Below are 17,309 nucleotides of genomic sequence, written 5' to 3' on the forward strand. Positions count from 1 at the left end.
GTTCTCCTTTGAGACAACATATGGATAAATAGAAATACACAATGTACTTAAGGTACACAGACAACAATTTCAGCAGTCATGTCATACAAAGACACAGTATCCTAAGCTCCCAAAGCCTTCTTGTGTCTCATCCCATTAGTTTACAGGGTGTCACTCACTCTACAACACACACCTTGGGCTTATTTGGGAGGGCACAATGTTAGAAATATATTTTGTAGAACAGACTCTTGTCTCAGAATCAGCAATTGTGTCAGTTCTACACAAAATATATCTATCTAGAATGTGCTAATGTATCAACCTTCTGAACAAACACCAGACTGCAGCCTTCCCCTGGAGGTGGGGAGGAGTGAGCTAACATTACAACACAAAACACAAACATTTAAAACAAACAAAGACCAGTGCATCCAGGCTAAATCAGCAAGCAGTCCAGAGCAGAGCAGGGCCAGACCAGTGGTGGCTAGACCCAGGCATGCAGAGGGAGGAGGAGGTACGGTCTCCATACTAGGAAGACCTTTAGCTGGGAATGTCTGCACTGTGGTTACGGTTGCCATATTTGTGGTGGATGATGAGGAGGACGATGCCCAGGAAGAAGCAGACTGAGCCCACGGTGATGTAAGCGATGCCCAGGAAGGGGTTCTTGCCGCCCATCCAGGAGATGGTGCTCAGGATCATACGCTTCCTGCCCTCGAAGCTCCGCACGGGATAATCTGAGTTCATATGGTTAAAGGAAAAGACATCTGGAATGATACAGATGTGTCAGTGAATGTTTTGTATCATGTGAACTGTAAAACAAAATATATATATATATATATACATATATATATATATATATATATATATATATATATATATATATATATATATATATATATATATATATACACACACACACACACACACACATTTTTTTAAACAATACAGATCAACTACAGTGAACATTGTCAAAGATGGAGTTGGACATAGGTTGACAATTGTAATTATAACTAAATGGAATAAGTGTATAACTGAACACAAACTCATGTCTCTATGCCTTCTATGTGCAATGTTCTCTCAATAGAAACCTATATGCCTGCCATGAACCTCCATGTTGTGATTTACTGCGATCTTTCTCAAAAGGATACTGTAGGTGACCTCCAGGATGTACTGTCCTAGGGGCAGAGTCGGGGTCATGTTGGGCTTCTTATGGATGATGCGGTACAGCTTGCGGAAGGTGGGCAGGGCAGCTGTCCTCATCCACACAATGAAATCCTCATTTATGAAGCCATTGTTGTCAGGGTCTGAAGGGTCCAGCTCATAGACAGACTTCCTCCAGTTGACAGGTTTGCTTGTGCCTGAAGGAGGAAAAAGGCCTAGTTAGTCATGATCATTTGATTACTACTAGGCAGTTGTGTCATTTTGCATGGTTTGCAAATCACCTTGGAAAACTACAGTGAGGTTGTCATTTCCACCAGGGTTCCTAAACTTCACATGCTTGTCTGTCCACCATGCAATACCCTTCTTTACCAGAGGAATCGCAGTTCTGGAGCCATTGGGGTCAATGTAATACAGCTCCAGAGTGTCTGATGAGAAACACAGTACCACATGGCAATCAACAGCAAGACAGGTCTCTTAAGTAGTAGACCAACAGTGATGTGCTACATGGTAAACTAAAGCAAAACCACTTCAACCTACAAAAAATAATAATAAAAAAATAAAATAAGACAAGACTCCATATACAAGAGTTGGCCCAAATTGGCAGACACGTATCTAAATAGCATTGTAAGTAAGTAAGTACAGGAAAATATGCTAAGATTGTGGTTGAGCATTAGTGTGTAGTATTGTTACTTGACTCCTGTGCTGGAAATGGGACAACCATTTGCTAAGAGAAAATGTATCCCTCTGGTCTTACCATTGAAGAGGCTGTTGGCGATTGCACCACATGGAGCGATAGGCTTTTCGTCACTGGTGCGGTACGGCTCACATTCCTTGCTGGGGCTCTGTAAAGAGTGTCAAGATGTTTAAGTGCAATTGCAGGTTGTTGAAATCAAACAATTAGACATTACATTGAATGGATGTAGGCCTATGTTCTCTCTACTAAGTGCACCTGTAAACATACCTTCAGAGAAGCTTTGTCTCCGTTCAACTGGCTGTCATCTCTGGACTTCACATAGCGTCTGTGATTCTGATAGAAGTTTGACAATCCGTAGTACATGAACACGTTGCTCTAGAGGGGAAGAATTGCAGATTAAGGACCAATGAATTAGTTTAGTTATTCATCGGATGAGAGAGTAGGCCTTCATAAGACAATGCAACAACGTTGCAACCCTAAGATGAAAGAGCAGGGGGTTGGGTGAGTCTAAAGGAATTCCTGCAATCAATAACATCCCCCTATAAAAGCTATGTGTGTGTGAAATAACTTTCAGGACAATGTTTTAAAATAGTAATGATCGATTCTGAGGAAAGAGCCTGACCATTAAAAGGAAGAAAAAGAAAAAAAAAAAAGAAAAAAAAAAAAAAGAAACACACCCAACACCAATTTACAGTGTTAAATAACACTGTGTGAACTATATTTTTGTGAACAAATGTTTCATTTTGGAGTTGAAAATTAAAAAATCTCACCCTGTTCAACCTGCAGATTGATGTGCCTAACAGAGGAGTGCATTCTGAGCGATTCTGGGACAACGAGCGCTCCCCTTTTAAAGAGTGAATAGGAGTCGATTGGGCGCTAGCTCAAACTCAACATAACAAATATTTCCCAAGATATGAGATAATTAACGTGCCATCTGTAGTATCGTATAGCTTTGCAATCATGACATTACGTATTTTCAAGGAAAATAGGCACGTTTCTCAACATACAGTGCCTTCAGAAAGTATTCAGAACTCTTGACCTTTTCCACATTTTGTTAGGTTACAGCCTTATTATAAAATAATTTCGCCCCCCCCACTCAATCTACACACAACACCTCATAACGACAAAGCAAAAACAGGTTAAGAAATGTGTGCTAATTTATATTTAAAAACTAACAAACCATTACATTTACACAAGAATTCAGACCCTTTACTCAGTACCTTGTTGAAGCACCTTCTTGGGTATGACGCTACAAGCTTGGCACACCTGTACTTGGGGAGTTTCTCCCATTTTTCTCTGCAAATCCTCTCAAGCTCTACCAGGTTGGATGGGGAGCACAGCTATTTTCCGGTCGGGTTCAAGTCCGGGCTCTGGCTGGGCCACTTAAGGACATTCAGAGACTTGTCCCAAAGTCACTCCTGCGTTGTCTTGGCTGCGTGCTTAGGGTTATTGTCCTGTTGGAAGGTGAACCTTGGCCCCAGTCTGAGGTCCTGAGTGCTCTGGAGCAGGTTTTAAAATCAAGGACCTCTCATCTTTGCCTTGATCCTGACTAGTCTCCCAGTCCCTGCCGCTGAAAAACATTCCCACAGCATGATGCTGCCACCACACTTCACCATATGGATGGTGCCAGGTTTCCTCAAGACGTGATGCTTGGCATTCAGGCCAAAGAGTTTAATCTTGGTTTCACCTCCCTGACCAAGGCCCTTCTCCCCCGATTGCTCAGTTTGGCCAGGAGGCCAGCTCTAAGAAGAGTCTTGGTGGTTCAAAACTTCTTCAATTTAAGAATGTAGGAGGCTATTGTGTTCTTGGGGACTTTTAATGCTGTGTACATTTTTTGGTACACTTCCCCAGATCTTTGCCTCGGCACAATTCTGTCTGAGCTCTATGGACAAGTCCTTCGACCTCATGGCTTGGTTTTTGCTCTGACATGCACTGTCAACTGTGAGACCTTATATAGACAGGTGTGCGCCTTTCCAAATCATGTCCAATCAATTGAATTTACCACAGGTGGACTCCAATGAAGTTGCAGAAACGTTTTAAGGGTGATCAAATGGAAAACAGGATGCACCTGAGCTCAATTTCAAGTCTCATAGCAAAGGGCCTGAATACTTTTGTAAATAAGGCATCCGTTTTTTATTTTTAAAACATTTGCAAACATTTCTAAAAACCTGTTTTAGTTTTGTCATTATGGGGTATTGTGTGTACCACTGTAGATCGCAGATAAGTATTTTGTTATTTAATCCATTTTAGGTTAAGGCTGTAACATAACAAAATGTGGATAAAGTCAAGGGGTCTGAATACTTCCCTAAGGCACTTTGTGAAGGGATTGCGTGACGATTATCTTAGCAACCATGTGATACATAATGACAACGTGAACGCGACTGGTTGACAGTGCTGGGTGGGGCATTATATTCATTCATATCTCCTTTCTATAATATCTTTGGCAATGGCACCATGCAATTCACCCTGGACTAAAGAGGCAGATAATAGGAAAAATGTGCTAGACCCTCCGTTAAATTACCCATTTCTCAAGGTAGGAATATTGCAAAAACTTTGATCGACAGGCTCACTCAAGAGAAGACATCCTATTGAAATCTGACATGTATTATACACGTTTTTGTCATCTAAAAGTCATATTCCTATTAACTTCCAGTGTAGTGAGTAACTTTATCACGGTGCTACGTCATACCGGGCGGTTTACTGCCTGCTTGAACGCCAATAACTCAGACACACATGAAATGACCTAGGGAATCGACAGAATATTGCTGAGAGATGCACAAAAAACAATAACATTCAAAATGGGTGAACCTTTCAAGTATTTCTAAACAGAGCCGATAAAGTGTAACTAATGGACAACAAACGTTAGTTGCCCAGTCTCTGAGCGTTAGAGATGTCAACGATGATGAGTATGGAATCCCTGATTCAAACTCCCATTAGACAGCTCTGCAAGCATTATAAATGTGAAAATACATTCGTTACTCACCAAATATGGCGTTTCACTGAGCAACCATCTTAAATGTACTCCCATTACGCCCGGAATGTACATCCCAAAAAGGTCTAAATAAAAAAAATTACAACCAACTGAGAAAATGCCTCTTCGGCACCTCCAATGTATTGGGCTGCTGTAGACTTCCGACCTGTACATGGAAGTAATGAGTGATTTAAAATTGGAGATACCAAATAGGATTTTTTGGAAGTACCCATACTGGCCGTAACAGGAGTAAATTAAGATAGTTTCTCAGCTATCCATATTTGCTGAGCAATGGGAATATTTTGACAATGTTTGGAGAGCTGTCGAATGGGAGTTTGAGTAGGAGCTTCCTAGGAGTTAAAGGTCCAATGCAGCCGTTTTTATCTCAATACCAAATCATTTCTAGGTAACTAAGTTCATTACTGTGATTGTTTTCAATTAAAATGGTCAAAAAGAAAAATAGATTCTTAGCAAAGAGCAATTTCTAAAGCAATTTTTTTTCTAGGACTGTCTGGGAATGGTTTGAGTGGGGAGGGGAAAACTGAAAAGTAGTTATTGCCAGAGAGGTTTAGAACTCTTATTGGTCTATTAACTATTTATAATTTGTATTTGTTGTTTACACTGTTTGAAATGGTCGGAAAAAAAGATTAAAATCACACATACTGTAATAAGCACACAGAGCTTGCTGCTCCTACCCTCCATGTCATTATTATCATTAGTAGGCCAACATCCATTAATACAATTCAAGTCCCTAAAAATAGAAATCAACTTGGCAAGACTTTATTGTCCTGCTAATAGCCCATCATGGGTGGACGGGCTTCTTTTGTATCCCAATGTATTGAATGAATGTATGAATTACAGTCATTTACCATTCTCATTCTCGGAGTGGAAACGTTGACAGCGTTCACAACCTGCTACACTTATGAAAAACAAATGTTTGAAAACATGTTTTCAAAATGCCTCCAGCTCACATTGCAGAGACAGAAATTTTAGGATTTTTGTTTGGTGAATTATGATTAATTGGCATATTTGTAGGGTTTGTTGCATTTCTCATTGTATCTGGATGGTCAGATATAAAAATAAGTTTTGATCACCAATTAGCTATGAGGGTTCTCGGGTGGCTATTATCAATTTAATGGCTCAAGTCGAGAACTGAAATATATTATTGAATTAGATTTAAATGAACTATTTCAAAATGCATACAGTTGAAGTCGGAAGTTTAAATACACCTGAGCTAAATACATTTAAACTCCGTTTTTCACAATTACTGACATTTAATCCTAGTAAAAATTCCCTGTTTTAAGTCAGTTAGGATGACCACTTTATTTTAAGAATGTGGCTTTAGAAGCTTCTGATTGACTCAAATGATGGCAATTGGCCTATTGGAGGTGTACCTGTGGATGTATTTCAAGGCCTACCTTCAAACTCAGTGCCTCTTTGCTTGACATCATGGGAAAAATCTAAAGAAATCAGCCAAGGCCTCAGAAAACAACTGTAGACCTCCACAAGGCTGGTTCATCCTTGGGAGCAATTTCCAAACGCCTGAAGGTACCACGTTCATCTGTACAAACAATAGTGCGCAAATATAAACATCATGGGACCACGCAGCCGTCATACCACCCCAGGAAGGAGACGCGTTCTGTCTCCTAGAGATGAACCTACTTTGGTGTGAAAAGTGCAAATCAATCCCAGAACAACAGCAAAGGACCTTGTGAAGACGCTGGAGAAAACAGGTACAAAAGTATCTATAGCCACAGTAAAACGAGTCCTATATCGACATAACCTGAAAGGCCGCTCAGCAAGGAAGAATCCACTGCTCCAAAAGCGCCATAAAAAAGCCAGACTACGGTTTGCAACTGCACATGGGGACAAAGATCGTACTTTTTGGAGAAATGTTCTCTGGTCTGATGAAACAAAAATAGAACTGTTGGGCCATAATGACCATCGTTATGTTTGGAGGAAAAAGGGGGAGGCTTGCAAGCTGAAGAATACCATCCCAACTGTGAAGCATCATGTTGTGGGGTTGCTTTGCTGCAGGAGGGATTGGTGCACTTCACAAAATAGATTGCATCATGAGGAAAGACAATTATGTGGATATATTGAAGCAACATCAGTCAGGAAGTTAAAGCTTGGTCGCAAATGGATCTTCCAAATGGACAATGACCCCAAGCATATTTCCAAAGTTGTGGCAAAATGGCCTAAAGACAACAAAGTCAAGGTACTGGAGTGGCCATCACAAAGCCCTGACCTCAATCCTATAGAAAATTTGTGAGCTGAACTGAAAAAGCATGTGCGAGCAAGGAGGCCTACAAACCTGACTCAGTTACACCAGCTCTGTCAGGAGGAATGGGCCAAAATTTTCCCAAATTATTGTGGGAAGCTTGTGGAAGTTAAACAATGTAAAGGCAATGCACCCAAATACACTCAATTAGTATGTAAACTTCTGATCCATTGGGAATGTGATGAAATAAATAAAATCTGAAATAATTCTGTACTATTATTCTGACATTTCGCATTCTTAAAATAAAGTAGTGATCCTAACTGAAAAACTGAGTTTAAATTATTTCGCTATGGTACGTGTAAACTTCCGAATTCTACTGTATATAAATCATTACCTATAAATGTGGATTATAATAAATTTACATTTGATGAATCTTTCATTAGGGCAAAGCAGGTCTGTGATATTGATACATTTCCAACTTTAGTCTTGGACCAGGTGAACTGTTGTGTCCACATTTGGTCTGATAATTGCCCCATAATCTCCAAAGAGTTCTTCAATTGATACTTCTATATCTATCTATCCATAAATAATTAATTAGTTCAAGCATTTTACTTATAACATTAAAAATAAATGAAGGGGGCCTTGAATAATTAAACAATAAATGAACCGCAACATGAGTCTTGTGTTCATACTGTATTTCACAACGGGTGTTTGTGGGTGTTTGGAGTTGCCTATACTGTACGCGATTGAGCAAAAATAGGCTTACTCTTTATTTATTAAGGCTACATTATTCCACAGCCTAATTGTAGCCTAACCAATATCCTAAAGGAAATTCAGTGAAAAGAAAAATCTGACATTGACATCAAGGGTGGATGGCTTCTTTTCGATCGACCAAGATTTTATTTTGGTCAGGGACAGCCCTAAACTCAACATCTCAAATGGCGAGACGGATTCGCTACCACAAGGACAGACTTTATTAGTGTGTTTGTCACTTTGACATCTGCTGATGTAAAAAGGGCTTTATAAATACATTTGATTGATGATGTGTGTCGGGAGCATGTAGTCCGGCATTGCCCACGTTTTTATATATATATTTTTATGTAAAAATAATGTTTAGAATGTAAAATAATGTCAATACATAATGCCATTGTGTAGGCTTATTAAAAAGATGCATTACTCTTAAAGTGGTAACGCATACTTTCTTGTTGCATACATTTGGGGGGGGGGGGGGGGGTACCTTCTACTGTGAGCTAACGCACTTCTGTACATCCCGCTGTAATGTACAATTGACCTTATTTTAGCGCCCAAAAAAAACGTAATACTTTCAGGCCAACTGTAATATGAATACCATTGTAAAGCACAATTTGTACCCTTTACAGCAAAATCAATGACGAGACCTTCATGCTGCCCGTCTCTGCATGATTGAAGAAGGCAATGAGCTCCGTAGGGTCTTTAAAAATGGCGGGTGGGGAAGTGAAACCTTCTGCGCGATAGGGAAAGAGGGAAATAAGCCGTGTGGGGAAACTGCTTTTTTCCACCCGATCTGTCCAACTTATCACCTCTAAAATGTAAATAAAACACTATTAAGAGTTTATATAACGTGTCATTACATACCTATTTGATGTTTTGTGCCAAATTTGAATCAGGTTTTTGGGGCGGTGCTAAAGTTATCTTCAGAAGTAAACAGCGGCTATTGCAGCTTTTTGAGAGTCATGATGGCTTGCAGTGATGACGCAAAAAATGAACGCATTCAGTTGTACAAGTGACTAGGTATCCCCCCACACCCTGTCCCTTTCTTATTTTTAAACTGCGAGAGAAGTGCTACACCTGTTGGAGGCTGTACGACACAGAATGAGTTGCTTTACGTGTGCTGTACGTTATGTCATGACACGTCACAATTTAACGTACAGCGTCAGAGGGGTTGGTTTTTTCAACTTTTCGCCAAAACTATCGAGCCATTACCATGTCGATTAATGCTTGAATAGAAACGTAGTTCACCCCCCAGATTTTGATGCCAACACAGTTGCTACAGTCCCATTAGTTTTCATTGCAGCCTCGTTTGAATGCCGCGTTTGCGCAAATTTGTACGGAATGTGGTTAGTCTTGCCATACTCCTGCATGGCAAGCGGTACCGGAGCGCCAAGTCTAGGACCAAAAGGCTTCTCAACAGTTTTTACACCAAGCCATAAGAATCCTGAACAAGTAATCAAATAGCTGGCCAGACTATTTGCATTGTCTCTTCCCCCCCCCCCCCAAGCCCTCTTTTATGCTGCTGCTACTCTCACTTTAACCATACCTAAAAGTACATACTACCTCAATTAGCCCGACTAACCGGTGCCTGTATATAGCCCTCCTACTGTTATTTTTCACTGTCTTTTTGCTGTTGTTTTTATTTCTTTACTTATCTATTGTTCACCTAATACCTATTTCTTACTTAAAAAATAATAATAAAATCACACTGTTGGTTAGAGGCTGTAAGTAAGCATTTCACTGTAAGGTCTACACCGGTTGTATTCGGCGCATGTGACAAATAAACTTTGATTTGATCCGCAAACACTAACATCAATTATTGAATGATTAGCCTTCACTTTTAACTGTGATTATACAGTAGTTTGGGGACCGTAAAGGTTGCAGGTTCTGCTCAGCTTACCTCAAATGGTTGATCCAGAGAGAAGGGGACAGAGCAGGTACATGGCTTTGTGCTGTTCCAGCTGTAGCTTTGAGAGCAGTTATAGCACGGACTTGACATGTCAACACCAGTGTAATCGATCTGTAAAGTAAGGAGATGATCAATGACACTTATGTGTATATAAATAAGTGTTATACACTAAATACAGACAAGAACTGAAAGATAGCTAGCCAAACAGAGCTAGCTATCAATTGGCTACTTCCTGTTTTGTTGCCTTGCTAGTTAACGTTACCTCTAACTCTTTGATGTTGTTTGATGTCACGAATAGGCCAATGCCGATTGGGATAAAGATGAGACCAATGACAAAAAAAGCAGGAAGAACAGTGCCCGCTGTCAAAATAGGTTGCCAAGCGGGCAGTCTTTGTTGTTTGAACGCAGTGTTGTCCGGCTTTTTATTTTTCACAGTTCCTGCTCCTCCATGGGCAATAGCAGCAGGCTGGTGCCCGTCCTCTTCCTTAGCGTTGTAGTTAGACGCCATCATGGCTGCAGTTCTCGTCGAGCAAAATAATCCACACTGTCAACAATAGTGACAGCTGGCTATGTCGCGAGAATGCGATTGATTGATTCCCTTAGAAACGAAAGTTATCTTCTCTATAATGTTACGTAACATTAAATGTAATCATGTAAAAAATACAAATTGCTTTGGAGAGGATTTCGATCTACTGCGAAAGTAGGCAACTAAGGATGAGATGGAATCAGGAAGCTCTTAAACCAATGGTGTTGCACGTGATCAGTTGAGAGCACTCCCCTTTTGTGCAAAAAAAATAAAAAGACACTCACTATCCCATGAGGCCATATAAATGAATCAGAAAAATGTTTTCCCTGTGTAAGGCAGAGAGGTTCGAAACTCTGAAGTCATTCTAACAGAATATGTTCAATGATTGTATAAATCCTATACAACAGTGTAATCAATAATTTTGAATTGATCACTTTATTGTGTCACTCAGTGTTTCAGGACATATCATATGAACTGTCCCTCGCCATCATTGGAGGATACATGCACTCAAAGACTTGACCTAACTAAAGCTAGGCTACTCATGATGATGTATACATTACTATTATTATGATTATTACTATTATGATTATCCTCATAGGATTTCAGTGATGCAGTACATGCAGGGGCTAACTGGGACCAGAAATCGCCTCTGGCATATCTAACCCATTTTTTTCCCTTGAGGCCCATTTTATTCCTTGAAGCCCCCATTATTAGCCAGATAATTATCATTTTGCAAAAAATAAACAAATTAGACAGGCCCACTGGGAGAAAAATGGACGAGCCAAGATGGTCAGTCTGCTCCCGAATACATGTAATCTCAATTAAATGTATATGATGTGCCTAATCAGACTTCCCTGAAGTCCCTCTGGGAGAAATTACATTATTCTATTCTATTTTCTTGCATTCCATTCTATTTACCGATGTTCACTGACTGTAATTTGTGACGTAAAGTGGCCTAATATGATTGTGGCGTTATACGGAACCCACCGTATTGTTAAATACTTGATTCTGATTGGCTGAAAATACATTTTAGAGTTTCAATTATAAATAAGGGTTTCCTTTGATATTATCAGTATGATTCACTTTACAGAGCGTGTGTCTGAGGTAAATGGCCCTGTGCTTTTATCTGCCCAACGGTATCTTCGCTCAGGATTGGATAGGCCTTTTGTGTAAGTGTGTGCAAGGTAAGCATATGGGTTAAGCTGTAATTACTACTTTTAATGTTTTAGTTCAAAAGGCTCAGTCAAAACAACAAACTTTTGCAATCACTTGACTTGAGTAACTTGAGTTGAACGAAATTGCAACTTTACATTCCGACCTGGACAGGTGGCCTTGCAACACGGGAATGTACATTTACCCAGACACTGACTCATGCAATGCATTATACATAGCCTAATGATATCTATGCATATTACTGGCTCATTCTAATATAGCCCAGGGTCTCATAGTCCAAAATCAGCTTTGGCCATTGGAATGATCATTGACTTAACATTACAAATTACCATGACAATAATACATCACAATAGTTATTATTTTTCTATGTTTTCCAGGCCCAAAACATATTGTAGCCTGGAGGCTTGTCTTTTCTGATGTAGCAGTCATTCCATTGCTGACCCAGATAGGATGTGTATCACATAAAGGATTAGCTTAATCTAGAATCATGGATACCTTTCCTGTATTTAGTCAGTCACCAGATTATTTACTTACCTCAGAAGGACCCCTGAGATTGCAATATCTGGAAGCACTGTCTCATGTAGAATTGTTATTGTTCTTTCTCTGAAATGTTTACTTGACTGTTTCATTAAGGTCAGCGCATCACAATCTGAAACTATTGGGCAAACTTGGGACAATGTTGTTCAAAATAACAGGGGACAATGTTCGCATGGCGGTAAGCACTCAAAAAGGACAAGAAAGAGGATTTTGACACCCACCATCTCAGATAATTGTTATGAAATTTCTGTTGTTAGAAACTGCTAAGATTAGCATTCCTGCAACATTATTTTGTTGAAATATAATTTGATCTCTGAGAAATTAAGCTATTTGATTGCACCCAAATTTGGCCATTTTAATTTATGGGATTCATATAATATTCAATAAATATAGTACCTAACATCTGATTTGGATCAGACTTTTCTCGAACAATGTGTAATGTGGTCTGTGTGTAGCTTGTGTAGAGGAGTTAGGCGCAGGACAGCAGATATGAGTAAATAAACGTTATTTACTCAAAAATAGGCAAATACAATACACTAACGCAAGCCCATATAACGGACCGTAAAACATACAAACAATCACTCACAAAAAAACATGGGGGAACAGAGGGTTAAATAATGAACAAGTAATTGGGGAAGTGAAACCAGGTGTGTAAAACAAAGACAAAACAAATGGAAAATGAAAAGTGGATTGGCGATGGCTAGAAGGCCGGTGACGTCGACCGCCGAATGCCGTCCGAAAAAGGAGAGGGTCCGACTTCGGCGGAAGTCGTGACACAATGAGTTAGACATCAGGAATCCAAAGAAATGTTCAAAAGCCACCTACAGACCCTTCAGACCCCACGCCAATCACACCCCAACAACAACTATATAGTTTCAGTTTTATATGTCTGAAAAGTAGTATGGAGCTATGGCTCAGGGTGTTGTTTCTTCAACCTATGCAATGTATGTGTTCAGATAAATTAGTCATTGAAGTTGTTGGGTTTATGTCCCATTCTACATCCTGATATTACCACTAGATGGCGTTGTTCCAGATGATTTAGTCTATGGACAAGGTATGAGAGAAATCCATTTGTTGTTTTTTTGTCCACTGTTTCAAATGAAAACTTTTTAGCATTTGCGGCACAAAGCGGAATACGTGGAATGGTATCAAATACAGTACATCAAACATGGTTTCCATGTGTTTGATGCCATTCCATTCGCTTCGTTCCAGCTATTATTATGTGCCGTACTTCCCTCAGCAGCCTCCACTGATAAAAATTAATTTTGTTACTCAACGATATTACTTATAGATGATTTGGATATGAAGCACGGAAATGCTAATATAGGTACCATTGATTTGCATTGGATTTGTGCAGCAAATGCTAAAAAGTTAGCATTTGAAACAGTGGACAACAAAACCAATGCATGGATTTCTGTCATACCTTGTCCCAGGGGCGTAACTTTGGTTTTAGAAGTGGTGGGGACAGAATTATTATTATTATTTATTTAAAACATTTAGGGGCTGCTATATTGCAGATAGATGGTGGCTTCAATCAATGTAATTGTCTGCATCATTTCCAATCCCCCATATATTTATTTGTAAATATATATTTAAACATTTGTACACTGCTCAAAAAAATAAAGGGAACACTTAAACAACACAATGTAACTCCAAGTCAATCACACTTCTGTGAAATCAAACTGTCCACTTAGGAAGCAACACTGATTGACAATAAATTTCACATGCTGTTGTGCAAATGGAATAGACAACAGGTGGAAATTATAGGCAATTAGCAAGACACCCCCAATAAAGGAGTGGTTCTGCAGGTGGGGACCACAGACCACTTCTCAGTTCCTATGCTTCCTGGCTGATGTTTTGGTCACTTTTGAATGCTGGCGGTGCTTTCACTCTAGTGGTAGCATGAGACGGAGTCTACAACCCACACAAGTGGCTTAGGTAGTGCAGCTCATCCAGGATGGCACATCAATGCGAACTGTGGCAAGAAGGTTTGCTGTGTCTGTCAGCGTAGTGTCCAGAGCATGGAGGCGCTACCAGGAGACAGGCCAGTACATCAGGAGACGTGGAGGAGGCCGTAGGAGGGCAACAACCCAGCAGCAGGACCGCTACCTCCGCCTTTGTGCAAGGAGGGGCAGGAGAAGCACTGCCAGAGCCCTGCAAAATGACCTCCAGCAGGCCACAAATGTGCATGTGTCTGCTCAAACGGTCAGAAACAGACTCCATGAGGGTGGTATGAGGGCCCGACGTCCACAGGTGGGGGTTGTGCTTACAGCCCAATACCGTGCAGGACGTTTGGCATTTGCCAGAGAACACCAAGATTGGCAAATTCGCCACTGGCGCCCTGTGCTCTTCACAGATGAAAGCAGGTTCACACTGAGCACGTGACAGACGTGACAGAGTCTGGAGACGCCGTGGAGAACGTTCTGCTGCCTGCAACATCCTCCAGCATGACCGGTTTGGCGGTGGGTCAGTCATGGTGTGGGGTGGCATTTCTTTGGGGGGCCGCACAGCCCTCCATGTGCTCGCCAGAGGTAGTCTGACTGCCATTAGGTACCGAGATGAGATCCTCAGACGGGTGTGACAAGGGTGTGAGACCATATGCTGGTGCGGTTGGCCCTGGGTTCCTCCTAATGCAAGACAATGCTAGACCTCATGTGGCTGGAGGGTGTCAGCAGTTCCTGCAAGAGGAAGGCATTGATGCTCTGGACTGGCCCGCCCGTTCCCCAGACCTGAATCCAATTGAGCACATCTGGGACATCATGTCTCGCTCCATCCACCAACGCCACGTTGCACCACAGACTGTCCAGGAGTTGGCGGATGCTTTAGTCCAGGTCTGGGAGGAGATCCCTCAGGAGACCATCCGCCACCTCATCAGGAGCATGCCCAGGCGTTGTAGGGAGGTCATACAGGCACGTGGAGGCCACACACACTACTGAGCCTCATTTTGACTTGTTTTAAGGACATTACATCAAAGTTGGATCAGCCTGTAGTGTGGTTTTCCACTTTAATTTTGAGTGTGAGTCCAAATCCAGACCTCCATGGGTTGATAAATTGGATTTCCGTTGATTATTTTTGTGTGATTTTGTTGTCAGCACATTCAACTATGTAAAGAAAAAAGTATTTAATAAGATTATTTATTTCATTCAGATCTAGGATGTGTTGTTTAAGTGTTCCCTTTATTTTTTTGAGCAGTATATTTTCCTTTTCCCCTAATACCATCTCTCCCCTAATTGGAGTAAACTAATGGACAATAACACTTAAGCCTTTATTTCCAGCTTATATACATTTGACAGCCATAGTATATTTTACAATAGTTATCTTTTGTTTGTTTTTAGTCCCATTCAGCTCCACTCAACCCCTCCAATCTTTCTCTGAACACCATCCAGTTTTGATTGCCATATATTTTTCAACTGTGCTGTGATGTTTCACAGAAGTTCTAAACCTCTCTATTCTCATAGATTCTACATATTGTAAATGAAAAATAATTGTTTTTGCTCCGAGACTATTATATTTTTGATCTTTTTAATTCACGATTTAATTCACCTAGCAGTGCTATTTGCAGAGGTGGACATAATTTGGAAGGGGGTCTGGGGGTCCTCCCATTTTTGGGGGCATCTAAAGCACATTTCCTGCATTTCTACACAATTTAATATGACCCATGGCCCTTCTAGCCATCTATATTTAGAACAACAAAAAGTAAGCAGTAATGCCCACAGTCATCAAGCTAGGTAAGAGATGATTAAATATGTTAAATGATTGATAAGACTGAACTCGATCCATGATAATTCAATAATCAATATTGTGTTGCACCTTTAACCAATAGCCTAACAAATAAAGTAAAAATACTTCACTTTTGATTGTCTTTAAGACATCCTCTATATCAAATTTCAGCCAGATCGCCCAGCCAACCTGAGCCGCCTTCACGCCAACCCCCACTCGTCTAGTCAATAACTGAACTCTCTCACCAACTTCCTTTCCATTTTTGTTATGTCTCAATGGAAAGGTTTGGAAAACAAAAGTTGAATGAAAACACACATGCATCTACACATTAACACACAGGAACAATGCACCCTCCATATAATTCATATTATATGCCTAATAGTACTGTAGAGCACTTTTTACTTGCACACAATATAGCTGGGTCACCCCGTCTTGCCCTTAGAGGCCCACGGCCCTGTAACGCCCCAACCCAAGACAACCCACTCAGCTTTAGGATCTTAGTGAAACATTAATTATTGGTTTCAGGTGTGTTAGACCAAGGCCAGAGTGACAACAGTAAAGCAGACCCCCAGGGCTAGGACTGAGAAGCCCAGCAGCTAGAGATTGCCTAAATAGGTATCTCCCCTGATGTGGGCATGTTTTCAATACAGACTCCTTTTGTCGTACAGTATTCCATATACTAAGGCATCCAGACCTTATGAAAGTAGCACAGTATACCTTTATTCTTATAACACATCTAGTGATACTGTACATAACTTGACATACATACATAACAAAACTTCTTCCATACCTTGTGGGAGGATAACCATCCTTCCAATTAATGGCAATGCATTTATTAGCCACTATAAATGCTAGGTTACACAGTTTCTTCTGATAACAGTCACCAGTATCAACATTTCCAAGCAAACAAAAACAGGGAGAAGGGAGAATCTGTAGACATAATGAGATTAAAGAAAATACTCTTTGCCAGAATTCCGCCAGCCTTCACAAGATCACAACATATGCAAATACAGTGCATTCGAAAAGTATTCAGACCCCTTGACTTTTTACCCCCAAAATTACTTTATAGCCTTATTCTAAAATTGATTCAATATTAAATCAATCTACACACAATACCCAATAATGACAAAGTAAAAACAGGATTTTAGAAATACCTTATTCAAATCAGAATTCAGACCCTTTGCTATGAGACTCGAAATTGAGATCAGGTGCACCCTGTTTCCATTGATCATCCTTGAGATGTTTCTACAACTTGATTGGAGTCCACCTGGGGTAAATTATAATGATTGGACATGATTTGGAAAGGCACATAAGGTCTACATAAGGTCCCACAGTTGACAGTGCATGTTAGACCAAAAACCAAGCCATGAGATCGAAGGAATTGTCTGTAGAACTCCGAGACAGGATTGTGTCGAGGCAGAGAACATAGTGGCCTCCATCATTCTTCAATGGAAGAAGTTTGGAACCATCAAGACTTTTCCTAGAGCTGGCCTCCTTCCAAATTGAGCTATCGAGGGAGAAGGACCATGGTTAGGGAGGTGACCAAGAACCTGATGGTCACTCTGATAAAGCTCCAGAGTTCCTCTGTGGAGATGGGAGAACCTTCCAAAAGGACAACCATCTCTGCAGCACTCCACCAATCAGGCTTTACGGTAGAGTGGCCAGATGGAAGTC

The 17,309-nt window shown here is 40.6% G+C and overlaps 1 protein-coding gene across 1 annotated transcript in view; it reads right to left on the reverse strand.

The window, feature by feature from the left end:
• The window catches only part of LOC115162480 (cell cycle control protein 50A), an 11,024-nt gene extending 597 nt beyond the window's left edge, over window positions 1–10,427 (reverse strand). The window contains exons 1-7 of the mRNA XM_029713814.1: window positions 9,942–10,427; window positions 9,671–9,790; window positions 2,096–2,203; window positions 1,889–1,976; window positions 1,416–1,559; window positions 1,122–1,331; window positions 1–707 (exon numbers count right to left, since the gene is read on the reverse strand). The exon at window positions 1–707 is cut by the window's left edge and continues 597 nt beyond it. Of these exons, the coding sequence (XP_029569674.1) occupies window positions 514–707; window positions 1,122–1,331; window positions 1,416–1,559; window positions 1,889–1,976; window positions 2,096–2,203; window positions 9,671–9,790; window positions 9,942–10,190 (1,113 nt within the window). The 5' untranslated portion in view covers window positions 10,191–10,427 and the 3' untranslated portion in view covers window positions 1–513. The remainder of the gene's footprint in view (window positions 708–1,121; window positions 1,332–1,415; window positions 1,560–1,888; window positions 1,977–2,095; window positions 2,204–9,670; window positions 9,791–9,941) is intronic.
• Between the last annotated feature and the right edge of the window lie 6,882 nt (window positions 10,428–17,309).

This window comes from Salmo trutta, chromosome 25 (assembly GCF_901001165.1).
Source record: "Salmo trutta chromosome 25, fSalTru1.1, whole genome shotgun sequence".
Lineage (NCBI taxonomy): Eukaryota > Metazoa > Chordata > Actinopteri > Salmoniformes > Salmonidae > Salmo > Salmo trutta.